Source organism: Leucoraja erinacea, chromosome 12, assembly GCF_028641065.1.
Source record: "Leucoraja erinacea ecotype New England chromosome 12, Leri_hhj_1, whole genome shotgun sequence".
Taxonomy (NCBI): domain Eukaryota; kingdom Metazoa; phylum Chordata; class Chondrichthyes; order Rajiformes; family Rajidae; genus Leucoraja; species Leucoraja erinaceus.
The window spans coordinates 23837149-23855209 of record NC_073388.1 but is presented as its reverse complement, the minus strand read 5'-3'; the positions used below and the strand labels follow the sequence as shown (position 1 = coordinate 23855209).

Below are 18061 nucleotides of genomic sequence, written 5' to 3'. Positions count from 1 at the left end.
ATTTGCGAATAAATCCATTTTGAAAGACCATTGGAATATAATACAGCCGGATCAATGTTTGTTAACTGGTGTAATTTAGTGGGCGCAATTAAACATTTTATAGGGAGTGTGCGAAAGGTTTTTGTTTTTTTAGAAAAAAAATAACTTTTTGGAAAGAGAATGGATTTGGATATAGTGATATTTTAATATACATCTTTGGAGGTGGGAGGCAATGGCGTGGGAAAGGGATTAAAATACAGGCCGCTTAGATTTAATTTGATGAGAGGGAATACTGTCAAGCGGGTCAGTCTGCTCGTTGCTGTCCCGGTGTAAAGATAGTGTCTATTTGAGACGCGTTGGCTGCAGGCTTGCATTCCTCGGGATAAAGGCTGTGTGATTTTTGTTTTGGAATTTAAGCCTCCCGGCGTTCGGCTCCGGGCTGCTGGACTTGAGTGATTCAGATAAATCTGCAAGGTTTGAGAGTCTGACAGATGCACCTGGGTCGGTCTGCCATGCCTCTGGGAAAATAGCGTTTGCTGCTAGTTTTGAGACAGATGAAACCCTGTTTGCAAAACCTCAGTGTGTAACGCTAAATCCTGAAAGGCAAGGAATAATTTAAAGAAAAAATATTATTTTTAATGCGAAGAAGCTTGGACAAGATACATTTATTATATATTCACTTAACAATTAACAAATGAAGCTAATAATAACATGGCACAATGTCAACTGCGCTTGGTACACAAAAATGCTGGAGAAACTCAGCGGGTGCAGCAGCATCTATGGAGCGAAGGAAATAGGCAACGTTTCGGGCCGAAACCCTTCTTCAATTGCGCTTGGCAATATACTGAAATGCACATTAATTTAGCTAACTTAGTTTTAACTTGCATTTTATACTGTTCCTTGTTATTGAATATTGCAGTGATAAAATGTTTTTATAAAGTTCTCATTGGCTTAATATTGGTGTTTTGGGTTAAACAACCAAAGCACCTTTAAATCTGCAGCTGAACTGGTTTTGTTGGCAGTAAAGAATACTTGATCCACGTTGGGGGAAATAAATCACACAAACTAGTTAACTAAACAATTTATACAACACTGTGTAAAGGCACGTTGAAGGATGGTTGTTCAAAGCACGTGACAAGAAGTCTCTTTGGAGGCAAGATTTTGCTCTTTTGTGGTTTTCAGTCACAAGGTCATAGATGAGAGCTTACTGTGCTGTATGAATGCTGAGGGGAATCCAGCTCATACCAAATCCTGTATGTTTTCGACAAGCGGTTCAGAGGCTTTGAATATCGCCTGACCTCCCACCAAGTGAGAGACCGAACTGGAGCCCCTCCTCTGTGCCCTGATGTCATATGTTGGGAGATGATTGCAAAGAATGGCCAAGTAGCTCAATAGCTTCTGACGCCATTCAATGATCTGCCGCGCTGAATCAAAGTTGTATTGACATTTCTGGTGCACACCTATGTACGCATTCCGGATAGACACTTGTTACAGGTCTCTGTAAACCACGCAGGCTGTTTCTGCAAGACTTGTCCTTTAGCTGCGACAATCCTCCCAACAATAAAGGTTTGGAGGCAATCTTAATCTTAAACAAACCAAACCGGGGTGTGGTGGAGGGGGGTGGATGAACATAAAAGGGAAAGCTCCAGGAAATCAACTGAACAGGTGTCCAGGTTAAACTGCGTTAACAGGTGGCATTGGCTGTGTCTGTGACAGCGGCTATGTTCAGTCTTGCACAGAGCCGAGACGGACTCCTCAGTGCTCTCACCGGCGCACTCTGAGATTACCTCGGAGCTTTTAAAAGGATCGGTAATGGCTTTTCAGTGGATCGAAAATATGAATCAATATATTTTTTTAAACTCCTCGTCTCCTGCTGAAGTATACCGTATAAATAGCACGTGTCTTCTATTCACTCCTTGTTTAGCTATTATTTCCTTTAAAATAGAAATATCATATGAATCTCCACGGGGAAACATGTTAATCCTGGGGGGTGTTTCCCGAGTGGAGTCTCAGTGCACGAAGCATTCGGGTGGGTTTAAAATATTTCGTCTGGCAATTTAAAGGTGGCGAGGAGTGTACTTGCTCTGTCCGTGACCATCATTTCACAAGCTTGCTTTAAATAGTTTTTTTCCAGCTTCACCAATGGCCCACGACCGGATGCGGAGAAGCCTTTGGGACGGCAAATGGCCTATTCAGTTTCACGTGGATGACGCCATTTAGCCATTAGCTATAACCGGACAAATCACTGCATGCCGAAGAGAGAGAGAGAGAGAGAGAGAGCGAGAGGGGAGTCAGGACGGGGCTGTTTGTTTGGGGCGAGAGAGAAAAAAAAAACCTCGTCTGTTAGTGTGAAGTGAATCTGAGTCAGTGGCAGAGCTGCGGCATCGGGGAGGGATATGGTTCGCCGATAGACTCTGACAGTCCAGGACACAGCGCCCTTCGCCCGGGAGCTTGTCATTGATCGGACACCGACTGCACTTGAAGCACAGCAGACAAGGTTACTGCCACAGCTCAGCCGGCAGCATCGAAAAGAAACAACCGACATCTTTGGCGAGGTGAGGACCTGTACAATATGACTTGGTTTGTAACTGTATACGTGTGTGTGTGTGTGTGTGCGCGTTTTATTCAGTCAGCCACGTCCGTACCTCGACTCGAGTTGGTTTTCTGCACAAGGTTAATACTCGTTTCAAGCAAATGCCAAGATCTTTCCGATTATTGATCACAGGAGACTGCATTAAACTAACCCGCTCGTTGCATACTATTACTGGTTTGTGGGGAGGGGTCGGGGGGGGGGGGGGGATACTATTTAATATCGATCAGAACCTGAGAACAGCCTCATTTCAATGTAACTCTACTTGAGAAACGGACCCCAGCCCCATCCATTAAAGAGGCGAAAGACAGTCTGTAAACTTCACTGCTTCTGGCTATATTGCAAACCGTGCGGGGCAATCTTCACCTGGATTTTATGGTAAGTGCTTAACACTTTAGCTGTGGGAATAACGTTGTTTATCATCAACGCATTATTGGCTAATAGCTATTTCTACATTTCCGTGCATTTCGGTGTCTTTACAGTTTCATGTGGAACTTGCTTTATATCCTGGCTGTCCCCTGGCAGTTTAGACACACCGATGCCCCTTAGGCCGGGGTGTGCCCCCAACACTACGTGCGCCAGGAGTTAGGTGGGATTGGGGGTTGTAGATGGAAGATAGGCGGAGGTTTCATGTGGCCCCGGAGCCGGTGAGAGCTGGCTCTTCTGTGTATGTTCACAGCGGCTCCCGAGCGGTTGGCAGCGTTGTCTAATGGCACTGTCCAGTGTTTGACTTTTCCGCATGTAGTATCCATTTCATGCCAGCTTGCTATATCGGATTCAGCACATCCGGATTCGCAAACCCACTGCCATTCAACAGCAACCGTTGGAGCATGGCGCTCCGCTGGGTCACACTCCTTGCTGTCCTCCTATTTATCTCCGCCTCATTACTGTCCTGACTGACTCTGGGTGCCAGAGATCTCCTCTATTTCGGACGGTAATCCCAGTGAGTGAATACTGTTAGACTCTTCAACACTTTCAACATAGCCGCGCCAGAGTAAAGTGCCGCTTATTCTCAGCAAGTGGACAAACTCAGTTGGGGAAAAAGAGCGTTGGATTCGCGTTTTGTTTTACATTGATTTCGGACTGCCGCGCAATGTCCCGATGTTTGAATTGCCAACAGATGGTTTGCATCCAGCTCTGCGTTGTCGGGCAATGTATGACACGTGTCGGATGTAAAATACTGATCGTTCGGATGGCGATGCATTTTGTAGCTCGCTAGGAGTTAGTGAATGGGGGGTGTATAGACAGGTCTAAAGGCGGGAAATGCGAGGTGTCACTCGGCCGATGAGCGGCTGCATTTAACCTCCAGCAGCGACTGAGGGCGAGTGAGTGAGTGTATATGTGGGGGGTGTAGTAATGTAAAGGGGTCCATTTGCAGCGAGTCTGCCGGGCGCGTACTGTGGGCCGAAGTTCGGTAACTTTTTACTAGTATGGCCGAGTGTGCAAACACATCGTTGTTACTAGTACAAGCGGGAGTACTTGATGTTGCTCCTTATCTGTATTGTGTGGCAAAGGACATGTTTTTGTCGCCACGGCGCAGTGCCACGCTCCGGGTGATTTATAAGCCTGTGCCGATCCCGTTACCCTGTCGCCTAATCTGCGGTAAGGATGGATCTTAGAACCGAACACATTGGATACTGTGCTGGGCATCCGTTATTTTCCCCACGGATTTCAATCGTCTATTCAGTTTTAAACATGTTCGCCCTTTTCTTTCCAACCGTAAGATTTGTAATGCTGGCTGGGTGCCCCTCCCCGGGGCGGGAGGATTGGACCGGGCGCTGGAAGCTGGGGTAGTTGATGTGGGTGGAAGAGGTGGATTCTGTCTCCCATTTCTGGGCGACTGGTTGGAGATGATGGAAAAGGAGGGTCCACCATCGGCCGGGCGGAGGGCGGGTCCACTACAACGGGTGTGCTATCTCCCTGACATTTCTCTCCGTTCTGTCTTCGCAACAGGTCTGACCGATGTGTAGCCAGCCCGCGGGCCTGCTCCGCTCGCTGTCAGATGGAAGCCCCGACCGCCGTGGATTCGCCCTTCTCTCTCCAGCTCGCCCACGACAGAGGGCGGCAGCGGATTGATCCTGACTCGGGAGAGATGCAGCCGGGTCCGGTGCTCTCCATCGACCAGATCCGCTCCATCCGGGCCAACAACGACTACGTGGAGCGGCCCATGGTGACCATTGCAAGGGTTGCAACCAGCAGCCCGTCCAGCTCGGCGCAGAAGGGGGAGAGGACGGCAGAACCCAGCCTCGCTGGGGTGGGGGCGCGCTCCTCGGCGCAGCTCCATCACCACGTTCAGCAGCACTTGAGTCGATCCACCAGTACTGTCAGCTCGGCATCCCGGAGCAGCACCACGTCCGAGCACAGACTGCTGGTCAGCGTGAGCTCGTCGCCTTCTGTCCAAGGAATTATCAGGGCGCAGCCCAAGGCTGACTTCAAAGCCAACTTTACCAAGGCTCCAGGCGCCGAGGACTGGAGCCAACACTCGCTGCGGTGCGAGGAGTGCGGGAAGTGCAAGTGCGGCTCCTGCACAGCCCCGAGGACTCTGCCTTCGTGCTGGCTCTGTGACCAGAGGTGCCTTTGCTCATTCCAGAGCGCCCTGGAGTACGGCACTTGTGTCTGCTGTGTCAAGGGCCTCTTCTACCATTGCTCCAACGACGACGAGGATAATTGTGCGGACAACCCGTGCTCCTGCAGCCAAGGCAACTGCTGCGCTCGTTGGACCGCCATGGGCCTCATCTCTATCTTCCTGCCCTGCTTATGGTGCTATTTGCCGGCTAAAGGATGCCTTCGACTCTGCCAAGGTTGTTATGACGGCGTCAAGCGGCCGGGTTGCAGGTGCAAGAACTCCAACACCGTGTGCAGGAAAGTTTCAAACGCACCTTGTCCCAAAACCTTCGACAAACCTTTGTGACCAAGAGACTTTACCTATACCGTGACCAATGCTAACCCTGTGGAAGTTCAGAAGTCACATTCTCCAAAGCTTCCTTCACCCCTTGGAGAGATTTCCAAGGGGGGTTGAATTCTCGCGCTGAGACTACCCCACTGTGTGTGTGTGTGTGTGTGACTGTGTGTGCTGTGTGTGTGTGTGTGTGTGTATAAGAGAGAGCGGTAGCAGTGGAGTGGAGAGCAGATTCTCAGCTGGCTGTTTGTAACTTCCTGGAAATCTAATGGTTCTCTCAATATCTTGGAGTTTGAGCATTTATAGTCGACCGAGGGAAAGGGGGCAACCTAGACCATTCCAGTTAAGCACCTTCTTGTGGGTTCTTCCTGTGTTTGTTGCAGGCCCAAACCATGTCTTTATGTGGCTGGCAATGATTCCCACTGTAGAGAGTATCAAGTACACCAACCGAAAGAAATTGAATGTTCTCCATAGCCCACTACCCCCCCCCCCCCCCCCCCCACCCCCCCCCCCCCCCCCCTACACCTCACTCCGAGGGTGACTACCTACACAGGACGGGCTTCCATCCCGGAGGGCCTAAGAGTTGGAGGAGAGCAGAAGCTTCTTCTTTGAGTGATCCCCGTGTGGAGACCTGGGAAGCGAGCCCTCTGCCAGATGGTTGCGTCTTCAGTAAACCACTGTTTATGGGAAAACCATGCAACTTGTCTTCCGTCAATGCATTAAATATTTATTGCTTGGCTTAGAAATGCGATATAGTCAATTGACAATATATTCTCTTTCTCTTGAATCACAGACGCGATTATTTACGTATTATTCTGTCAGTTACTCAAAAAGTTCGGTTATGGGGAGCGGGCGGCGTTTGAAACCGTTTTGATTCTTTGTCAATTCATGGATTCCGAGCGCGATTGTTTGCAAAAGTTCGGCTGATACTTTTCGTTTGCTAACACTCAAAGTGGAGTAGCTATTCTTTTCCAATGGATTTGTGTTTTTAAGAGGAAACGCGTTCGCTCCCCACGTCCCTTCCCCTTGCTCATTGGTGGCCGTTACACGGGGACTTAATATGGATTTCAACACGTTGGGTAATTGACACGCTGTATATCTGCATGTGGTTGAGAGGGTTGGGTGGCACTTTTATGGCGAAGAAGGCGGATTTTTCAATGTTAGCCAGACTTTTTGCCACGTTGATGTTCATCATCACATCGTGCGTGCACCGCGTTTCATCGCCCTCCTAGATTAGGACTTCCTATGTAGAGGGAATGCGTGCTCAAAACAATGGGATTTGGGGTTGTGTGCCTGGTGCCATGCTGTGGCATTTGCCACTGAAGCTGTTGGACATCGGGCTGACTGGCCCACGTTTCAACACGGCCTTTTCGGGTGGCGAAGTGAGCCCTTAATGACTTCGGTCCAACCGTGTTCATGCGCCGCTTGGCAAACCGCCCCCCGCCCCTGAATATGAAACGACGACAACCTGTTACAGGTAACTCTGCCCAGAAGCAAAAAAAATAATCCATGTAGACACGCACCAATTGTGTTTCTGTCGTTTCACGCAGTCGCCCACCCGTGTTTACGCTCAAACACTATCTATCCTTCATCCTACCTTTCATGCAATTGTAGTTGTACTAACTATTAATTGTATGAGTGTCCGTTTCACCCCCAACTTTAAATTAACGAATCACTTAAAAATAGCCAGTATAAATTTACATCATCCTTGTTGCATCACTGTTCATTATAAATCACAGTTCACATTATCTGGGTCTGAAGAAGAGTTCCAACCCCAGACATCACCCAGTCTTCTTCTCCAGAGAGGCGGCCAGACCCGCTGAATTACTCCAGCACTTTGTGTCTATCTTCAATATTATCCTCATTGAATTCCATTCAGTATGACTTTTAATTGGGAGGTTGTTGTAGGAAAACGAAATCAGAGATTGTGTTTCTTCTGTACTTTTTTTCACATTGAGATAAATCGAATTTGTCCCTTGGCCAGCAATCCTGTATTTCCGAAGAGCACAGTCACCATGTTTAAGCTGATATTCAGTTTTACTTTTTTTTTGTTCTATGCTCTACAAATGGTAATTTTGTGCTTCGTTCCAAACTAGCAAGAAAGGAGCAATTAACTATGAGGCATATTGTCTTTTGATAAATCGCCACAAAATCCCAATAAGACCAATAATGTTTTTTTATTTGGCAATTTACAGTTACTCTAAGTATGGGCTAGCTGGGGTCTAAAAGAAAGGCGCTGATCTCACCAGGGCAAGCCTGCTTTTCAACTGGAATGGTCCTCATTAGGACTTCGAAAGATCCCAGAGAGTGGGATGATCCGAAGGGAAGGGGAGCAATGTTGTTCAACCTCTGACCTCTCTCCCCACCCCGGTGGCCGTGGGTGGAGGCCAGGGGAGGTCGAAGTTAAAGAGGGGCAACCATGGATATCCACGATCGCCATGACTGCCCTCTTCAACTAAGAAAGGGAGGCCCCCACAGAGTAGTTGCCGATGAGCTTTGGGACTACCAGTATAACCAAGCAGAGTTCTGTGCAAGGAGGATATCATGGAGTTTGTACTTGAATGGTCTGTGACTGTTCACAATTGGTTATTCTAGAGAGGCTATTAAATAATTCAAAGACCAAATCTTCTTGGCTGTCCCAAGGGACAGCCTGCCCTTTTAGAGTGAAGTCTGTGGTAAGAGCAGTAAAGGTATGTCTAGCAATTGCAACCCGCTCGCCCTGCAGTATCTCTGATCAAAACGGTTTCTTACATTATGTATCTGTATTTTAAGCATGTGCATTAAAGGACCATTGACATTTTTGCAAATTGAAACTATAATAATGATTACATTCATAATACAAACCGGCCAATATTGATCATAGGAGCCAGGGAACGATGCATTTACCTTAGGGTCATGGTTTTCCTAGAACCTACTTTTCATTAAAAAAAATATATACATTTTTTCAAAAACTTTGCAAATATGCAACAGGGGACATAACCATTCACTAACTAGCGTGTTATTAAATTTGTTCGCAAGATTTGCATTACGTTAGCATGGTTTTCCTGCAAGCTGTTTGGCAACCTGAAACGCCAGGAAACACACTGTTTTATGAAAAAAACGTTGTGTGTGTGTATGTGTGTGTGTGTGTGTGTATGCATGTGTGTGACAATTATGCAATGCCCTCTGCCTAAAAACCAGTACACGAGGACAGAAATCAATTTGAATAAGCCATACAGAATCTACGTGGGGATCCGGAAAAGAACACCTTTATTTTGGACTATAATGCAGTGACACTTTATTGCCTGGATGTCTGGAGCACCTATCGGATCACAATTCAGCGTACAATCTGGGCCTTGATTCATTAAGAGGAGGAACCACTGGCACGTTTCGATCTGACCAGACGTCACGTTCACGGGCATTTCTTGCTTTTTGGGGGGGCTATGAACATGGCAAGAGCCTGCTCTTTGTTATAGTTACTTTGATATATTTTTGTATATACAAAATTATTAATACTGTGAATGGTGCCATATGAAGGAAGGACTCCGGTTATTGGTACATTGTACATTCAGGTGAATGTCCGACTGTCTCCTGCTAACATCGGGCTCTATTACCCTATATACAAATTCCAATTATTGCATTGCTTAGGTACAATTGGCATCCTGTATATCAATCAAAAGTTACTGATTCTCTTATGTTTTACCATTATGTTGATTAGTCTGAATATTTATTTGAAGTTTTATTTTATAAGATATTTATTTAAACAAACACCCTTTAGAAAAAAAATGTACAGAACTTGCTGCAAAAATGTAAGGGTGGCACTACAGAGCTGAATAAAGGTATAAAATAGAAATATATTAATTTTCAAATTAAATTGCTGTGTTTGTTTTATTCTGTGGCTACAATAAAGTTTGCCTTTCTTTGACGGAGTGGTCCAAGAACACTTGGGCTGTTTATCTTCCCATGTCTCTGACATGTGAAAATGCAGAATCCCAGAGGTATCTTCACCAGGGAAGTACAAAAGGCTTATTTTGTACCATTATACACTTCCTTGTGTGGAAATCCAATACTGTGGAGAATCTTACTGAAAAATGGCTTTACTATTTCAAAGTGTTGAGCAAGACAAGTAGGATTAAGACTGATTAAGGACTGTACTGACAAAGTGTTCTAAAAATGCAACATTTATTGTCCATCCCGAATTGTGCTAAACTGGATCCACCCTTCATCTTCAATCACAGCAATGCTGAAACTGTGCTCAGTTTTCAGATGACGATTTTTGACCCATGATAAAGGAACAACATACTAACAGAATGAATGATTTATATATGCTGATATCCCTATGACTTTGCTAATCTCACTCTTCTCAATGGAAGATGCTGGAGGTGGTTCTGAAATAAACATTTTCAGATACTACATTACATCCTGTAAATAATATAACAGTCTCCGTGTTCCACTGGTGGAGGTCAATTATGGAGTCCAATATCAAGGGCACTGACCATTGGGGATACGGTTGAGCAATCTGTAATTAAATACCTCCTATTTCAGAAGCTTAGCTTTGGCTTAGCTCAGGAGTGTGTGCCTTTTCCTGTACACATACACGTCTTGAGAGTCAATTCACAAATGGAACATATTTCCATTTTACTTCTAGATAGGAACTGATTGCAGGCACTAAACCATTTGCAGTACTTTAATTTTAAGTTTAATTTTAGAAATCTTTATCATGAGTATATGTGCTGCTGAATTGCATCTTCCAGATGACAAAATTGTACAGACCTTGACATGCAGATATTCATCTGTCCTCATTATAAAGGATTTTAGAAACACCTACCAGTGGATATCTGCTGTTGGTTTTTCAGTCAACATTAACACATATTAAAACGAAAATAGGTTTGTCAACTTTGTGAAACTTCCTTTTCACGGATCTAACAACATGCACTGAGTTTACTAAATGGGCAGAAATCTTTTAATTACATTATCAATTCCAATCTGACCATTTGTGCCCTTAGTGTGATGTAGTGTTGTGGATTTGAGGTGCAAAGATGCTTAGAACTTTGTTTTAGCTTTGTAAGGCATTGTACCAAGAACAGATATTGTCCTGCCTTTGTCAAGGGTATGCCATTAGTGTTCTTACACAATTAACAGATCTATTATTTCTGGTCTTAGCCAGAAGCTCATTTAATGGAGTAAGATGCATCCCTTTCCCTCCCTGGTAGTGAACACAACCACCATTATATACCCTCTGAGCAGCCAAATCATTGGTAACATGAACTTCAATGTGCAACTTGGAAAGAAGAGGAGCTTTATGGAAACTTCTGTTTGACTAATGCTCCCCATCTATGTCCACAATGTGGTAACTGCACAATCAAAAGGCTCATCAAGTTTGAATTTAAGAGGTACTTTGACACGTTATTGTCCTTGAACTGTTTAGATCTTCATTCATCAGAAGTGCTGTAGATTCTTATCTGTTTAACAACACCCTCACCCCACGCAAGATTTCATATCCTCATGAAAAGTATTACTTACACCCTGACACAAATATGGTTTACATTTCTGCTGCCTTCGGTCCAATTGCCATACCTATGAACAGATGTGGTAGGTAAATGCTTTTGAAAATTATCACCTGCCTGGGTTGCATTAGGAACTATCGGACCTCAATGTCATTGGACAAAACTGCTCACCATAGTGGGAACATCCTAAAATGCAAATACACCTCTTGGCTTTCTTTTACACTCCTGCAATCTACCTTCTAAACCCATCTCCCTCTTATATTTTTCAAACTTTACTCCAATTATAAATGCCCCCAGGCTATGATTGCCTCTCCTGTTACCCTCCTTTTCCCACTGTCATAAAGGTCATTGTAGATTTACTGACCCCATTCCTAATCTGAGCTCTGGTTTCATCTTGGACATACATATTCCAATAGTTTCCCCTTTCTCATCTCATGTCCTCACTAAACTTACCTTGTCTATTTGATCCACCCACAACTCCCTTAACCCTCTTTCTAGCAGACTGGTAACAAACAAATATCCCTTCCCGTCTCTCGTGGTAACTGATGGTAATGCCTCTCTATCCCTGCACATGGTCCTCCACAAATTTGTTGTCCACATTTCTTTCCTTGAAAATATCTTGAGCTCCAATATCCTTGCAAACTATTGTTCCACCTCCAAATCTCTCTTTTCACTTCTGACAATCACAATGCTGCCACACCCACCTTTCCCTCCATTTATCCTGCACTATATGTAATCGACCAAAGACAAAATCATAAATGACTTTCTTGATGTTTGGGCTATGGCAAGTTTCCTCCTGACCCTATTGATATGGTTGAGATTGTAATTGTTCTCCAATCGCTCTGACCAGTGTCCAGCTGGATGAGATTGTATTCACCTAGTTCTATTATTATCTATCCATTCATAATTAGATTTATTTATATTTCTACAGCTGCATCACCACCTCTGACTCCCCAAAGCATCTTCAGGTATGAAAGAGGAGGTTGTGAATTGGCCTCCTATTTCATTCATATTGGCAACATTATCCAAAAGCATGGTCTATTTCTCCATCTAGCCTGACAAGACACAGTTATAATTCATCACTTATACCCCTTGACCCTCTGTCACTGATTTATTATATTGCTAATTCAATATCCATTCCTAAATGGGGCAATACCTAGTAACTCATCAGCTCATCGGCTGTGAATGTCTATAATATTCTAACCACTCAAACATCACCCCTGCTCTCAGTAGCCCTATTTTGGCTCCCAGTTAAGCCATTGCACGATTTGAAATGTGTAGTCTTCGGCAACTCTCCAGGATATTCACACTCCCCTGAACTGAACATTCCTAATTCCAAGCACTTCACCCTGAGAAATTGTGTCTACATTTACAAACATTCTAAACTTTACACCTCTTTTCCAAAGACTCTTCAATTTCCCCCTTTGAAATTCATTTTAAAATCTACCTCTTTAACCATTACTTACCAATGCTTTGTTTATTGACACTGCTGAAAGGTGCCTTGAGATATTGGAATATAGTATTTATCAAAACATGTTCTTATTGTTATTTCAGACCCATAATAAATAGGTGTTGAGATTATGCATTCAGTGTACAGGGAATTTGTTAATATAATTAATACAAAGAAATAGTTAAATACGTTGTTAGCACATATCTAATGAACTCACGGAGAATGCTTTTGAGTGCCGGATACTTGCCTTCTGTGGCAGGGATGTAATTCAGCCTTGGGGCTCAATTACAGTTCTGTTGTTAAATTGTAACAATAACTGCAAGGCATCAGATATGAACTTGGATCTAGCTCAGCCAAGCACTCAGACTGTTGGCAAGCCAAAGATGGGCCACAGCAATGTAAGCTTATATCTGAATGGCCTGAACAAACGACTGGTGCCAGAAATTGAGGGCAGAGATTGCAATCTTGCCTTTTGATTTCCTTTTTCTACAACGATAAGCAGAGACCTTGGTTATTGAATGGGAAGATGAGAACTTCGATCTAAACAAGCATTTCTCCAACTATTAGCCAAGAGGAGTGGTTTTTGACAAATTATGTTGTCTTACAGCTAGTGGGTTGGATGTGCAAAAAACAAAGGAGTAGATGAAATTCTTTCTGGAGCTATCCTTATTTATTCAATAATCACTTCAGTAAATACAATTAACAAGCAGCTTGTCAATGACTTTTCAGATGAAGAGGATGAGGGATTTGATCCTATTTTGATCAAAGGATGGTTTAAGTTTCAAATTTAGTTCAGAAGGTTTGACCTAGGTTATTCTATCACAGGTACTTATTGAGGTAAAATGTTTGATTGTGTATTTTTAAACAAAGTAATTTTTTACACCCTGTGTGCCAAAAATAAATAAAATCATTGTATACGTGGGATGGCTTGCTGTGGAACAAAGGGCTGCCAAGGATGTATTTTTATTGATTGGCTTTGTGGAGATCAGCTTCACAGCAAGCTCTGAGTTTGCTAACTGGGGCATATTATTCTACAGGAAGGAAGTAACCAGCATTGTCATTGTCTGCTGATTAGGCAATGTTCAATCACACATACATCGAAAAGAGCAAAAATAACTATGCAAGAGGCATTGGGTGGACAGGAATTTTGAGAGTAACAGAAATTCTTAGACATTCTCAGCAGTTCAAACAGCACCTCAGGAGAGAGAAACAGGAGATTACCTTTCATTTGTGATACTACCAGCAGCTATATCATCTTGTAGAATGTAGTATAGAGTCGTAGAGTCAGAGTCTCTGAAGCATGGAAACAGGCCCTTCAGCCTAACTTACCCACACCATCCTACATGTTCCATCTACACTAGTCCCACCTGCCTAGGGTTGACTCATATCCTTCTTAACCTATCCTATTCATAGAATAGCAGTGTTCTGAATCAAACTTCAACTTTGATGCTTCTCTTTATTTTCAGTTAGACTTTGTTAGAGTTTGTATATATTCTAAGCCAAGTTATGCAAAAAGAAAAAGGTTGCACCTGGAGAATTTACATCTGATCTCTAGGATGTTGCTCTGGGTGAGAATTCCTCTGCATAGCGCCATAAGCTTAGCCCCCTTAAAGGACCTCTCCTATCTTCATAGTGGCGTAATGTTTAATTCCATTTCCAATGCCAACATCTAAAGGTCCTAGGCATCCATATATCACCAGCAATCTAACTTGGTCCATCACACTGATAAAATGAATAGGTTAGTGCATCAGTGGTACATAAAAATGCTGGAAAAACTCAGCGGGTGCAGCAGCATCTATGGAGCGAAGGAGATAGGCAACGTTTCGGGCCAAAACCCTTCTTCAGATTGATGGGTATCAGTGTGTTGACTTCTTTAGACTTCTGAGAAAATGTCATAATGATTCTCCAAAACTTTTCCAATGTCTAAAAGTAAGTATTCTGATGGGATGCATCTCAGCCTGCTAGTGCAACTGCTTTGCTCTGGATCACCTGGTCCTGCAGAGAGTGGTGAACTCAGCTCAATTCATCAGACACATTTCAGTTTCTTCTGTCCAGTTCACCTTCAGGGGGGATCTTATAGAAACTTACAAAATTCTTAAGGGGTTGGACAGGCTAGATGCAGGAAGATTGTTCCCGATGTTGGGGAAGTCCAGAACAAGGGGTCACAGTTTAAGGATAAGGGGGAAATCTTTTAGGACCGAGATGAGAAAAACATTTTTCACATAGAAAGTGGTGAATCTCTGGAATTCTCTGCTACAGAAGGTAGTTGAGGTCAGTTCATTGGCTATATTTAAGAGGAAGTTAGATGTGGCCCTTGTGGCTAAAGGGATCAGGGGGTATGGAGAGAAGGCAGGTACAGGATACTGAGTTGGATGATCAGCCATGATCATATTGAACGGTGGTGCAGGCTCGAAGGGCCGAATGGCCTACTCCTGCACCTATTTTCTATGTTTCTATGTTTCACAGTGCATTGCACTGCGAGGGCTGGAAGTATTGTCAAGTATACTTGTCACGCTGGCGTTTCCCTTTTCTCTTTACTATCTTCTGGACACCTGAGCTTGAATACCCTGGTGTCCAGATGTAATAACAACTTTTCCCCCACTGCTATTCGACTTCTGAACCGATAATCTCAGACCCCATTCCCAGAGATGCTGCCACGTACCTTTGACTTAACTCTATCTCATTCTGTTATTCTATTTTTGTACTTTAATATAATATCCTGTACTACTCTGATGTTGCACTATGATTTTGCGCCATTCTGTTGTTTTGCACGTATTTATTATTGTATATATCATTATATTTACCCTGAAACTTACTCATATGACAATTACAGCACTAAACAGGCCATTTGCGCTACATTCTGTTTTTTTGCCCTTAGTCCCACCTGCCTGCATTCCATTTGTATGCCTATCCAATTATTTTTAAATTTACCCTGAACCTGCCTTCACCACTTCCACTGGGAGCTCAACAACCGGAATTTGCACTCTGGTAAAGAAGTTCCCCCTATAGACCCCTAAACTTCTGTCCCTTAATTCTGAAGTCTGAACAAGGAATTTGCACTCTGGTGTGGCTGACTATAGATGAATCACATCTCATCTCATCTGATTCAATCAAATCCATCTAATCTAATCTAATCTAATCTAATCTAATCTGATCCGATCTGTTCTAATCTAAATTCATAGATAATGAAGCAGTCTTCACCTGTCTGTAGAAGGAACTGGTCAATATTACTACATGGAAAGATACAAAACACTGGAGTAACTCAACAGGTCAGGCAGCATCCCTGGAGGATATGGATAGGTGATGTTTCTAGTTGAACCAACCCAAATTGTCACCTATCTATGTTCTCCAGGGATGCTGACTGACCCGCTGAGTTACTCCAACATTTTGTGTCTTTCCTTGGTAAACCAGCATCTGCAGTTCCTTGTTTCTAAATACTAATGCATGGGCTGGCAACTGGTAGTAATACGTCTATTACAAAAATCATCATCTCCGATAAGGTTTCCTTTGACGTTAAGTTGCATTACCATAGTCATGACTCAGATACTATCATCTCAGTGTGATTATTGACTAGAAACTTAACTGAACTATCCTCATAAATACCATGTTCAGCAGTATTCTTGATATTCTTTGGGATTTCCACATTCCTCAAAGCCTTTCACTCATCTTCAAGGCTTGTCTACTGTAATACTTTAGGCTTTCCCAATGAGTGAATGAGTATTAAAAGAATATTGTTAAACAATGGGAGAAGTTTAAGAAGGGTTTCCAATAATAGGAATTAAACAGTTGAAGGCACAACTGACAACAGTGGGACAAAGGGAGTGAAGAATACAAGTCAAGTCAAGTCAAGTCAAGTCAAGTTTATTCGTCACATACACATACGAGATGTGCAGTGAAATGAAAGTGGCAATGCTCGCGGACTTTGTGCAAAAAAGACAAACAAACAAACAACCAAACAAACTATAAACACAATCACATATTCTTTTACATATTAAATATTGTGGGCGGAAGGAAAAAACGTTCAGTAAAGTTAGTCCCTGGTGAGATAGGAGTTTGCAGTTCGAATGGCCTCTGGGAAGAAACTCCTTCTCAACCTCTCCGTTCTCACAGCATGGCAACGGAGGCGTTTGCCTGACCGTAGCAGCTGGAACAGTCCGTTGCAGGGGTGGAAGGGGTCTCCCATGATTTTATTGGCTCTGAAGTTGCACCTCCTGATGTATAGTTCCTGCAGGGGGACGAGTGAAGTTCCCATAGTGCGTTCGGCCGAACGCACTACTCTCTGCAGAGCCTTCTTGTCCTGGGCAGAGCAATTCCCAAACCAGATGGTAATATTTCCGGACAAGATGCTTTCCACAGCCACTGAGTAGAAGCACTGGAGGATCCTCTGAGACACTATGAATTTCCTCAATTGCCTGAGATGGTAAAGGCACTGCCTTGCCTTACTCACGAGTGCTGCAGCGTGTGATGTCCATGTCATATCCTCAGACATGTAAGACAGCAAAGTTGAGAAGTCTATTTTCCAGGATTTTGTTTTTGTTAAATGGAAACAATTATTACTGAGAGCTTGGAAGAATTTTTATCATTGGGAAAATTATATTTAATTTACATTCCATTTAAAAAAATGCCTGTTTCTTCAACTTCTTTTCTAATGTCATCATTTTCCCATTTGTCATCCTTTCATTATAGAGAATCCTTATTTTAATTTTCAGCTTTGCCCAGTTATTTTTAATCATTCCCAGTTTGATTTACTGGCTTGCTTTTGACTTGTCAGCAGTATATATTTATTTTAGACCCAATTGATTATTTTTTATCAATATTTCCCAATGCTTTTGCTCATTTCCCTGTTTACCTTTCCCAGTTTTCCCAGTTGATTTCCCTTTACCTACTAGTTTGAACTAGTGGTTTTTATTTGAGGTAAAGCAGGAGTAGGCCACTCAGCCCTTCAAGTCTGTTTTGCCTATTTAGCAAGTTCATGCTTTATCTGATTGTTGCCACGATCCAACATTGCAGTCTGCCCTCGGTAACCGGTCTTCCATCGCTTATCAGGCATCCGTCTACCTGTGCCTTAAAAATTATCAGCGAGTCTGCTTTCAATGCCAGATTTCCAGTATTTCCTAATCTCCGACCGCTGGCCCTGCGGTCTAACTGGGGTGCGACGGGGACTTTAGATCATCGACCGCCGGCCTGCGGCCTACACCATCTTGAAGCCGCAGTCTCCGGTAAGGAAGCACCGATTCAGGACTTACCTTGTCTGCACATCTGGCCGCCGGCAGCAGCGGCTGCGGAGGGTTGTGGTCCCGACCACGGGGGAAAATGGAGGCTGACTGACTAAACTTTGTGCCTTCCACCACAGTGATGAATGTTGTTGTGGATGTTTGTGTTAAATTGTTATTGTGTATTGTGTGTTTTATTGTACCGCTGCTGGCAAGTTTATTTTACTGCACTTTATTGTGCATTTGACGAATAAATCTGACCTGACTGGACTTCCCCAAGAGAAAATAAACTTCACCTCATTCTGTTTTAAATAGATTTTAATACTGTGATGCTTTTTTCTAGGACTGTGTTGGCTTTCCTTGTATGCTCAGCCTTTCACTTATCCCAAAGACATGCTGCCAGGTTAATTATCCAGTGTAGGTGGGTGGCTGGAGACTTCGGAG

The 18061-nt window shown here is 43.5% G+C and overlaps 1 protein-coding gene across 2 annotated transcripts; it reads left to right on the top strand.

Moving 5' to 3' along the window:
* The first annotated feature begins 417 nt into the window (after positions 1 to 417).
* On the top strand, positions 418 to 10044 carry LOC129702186 (protein sprouty homolog 2-like). Of its 2 annotated transcripts, none has more exons than XM_055643816.1 (2): positions 418 to 2534; positions 4523 to 10044. In XM_055643816.1, the coding sequence occupies exon 2, from the start codon at positions 4572 to 4574 to the stop codon at positions 5478 to 5480; it is 909 nt and encodes a 302-aa protein (XP_055499791.1). In that variant the 5' UTR covers positions 418 to 2534; positions 4523 to 4571; the 3' UTR covers positions 5481 to 10044. The 2 variants fall into 2 exon arrangements, with proteins under 2 accessions (XP_055499791.1, XP_055499792.1); XM_055643817.1 differs by lacking the exon at positions 418 to 2534 and adding an exon at positions 2801 to 2947.
* The last annotated feature ends 8017 nt before the right edge of the window (positions 10045 to 18061 follow it).

Coding starts and splice junctions, on each gene's coding strand:
- LOC129702186 (XM_055643816.1), top strand. CDS start 4,572: ATGGAAGCCCCGACCGCCGTGGATTCGCCCTTCTCTCTCCAGCTCGCC.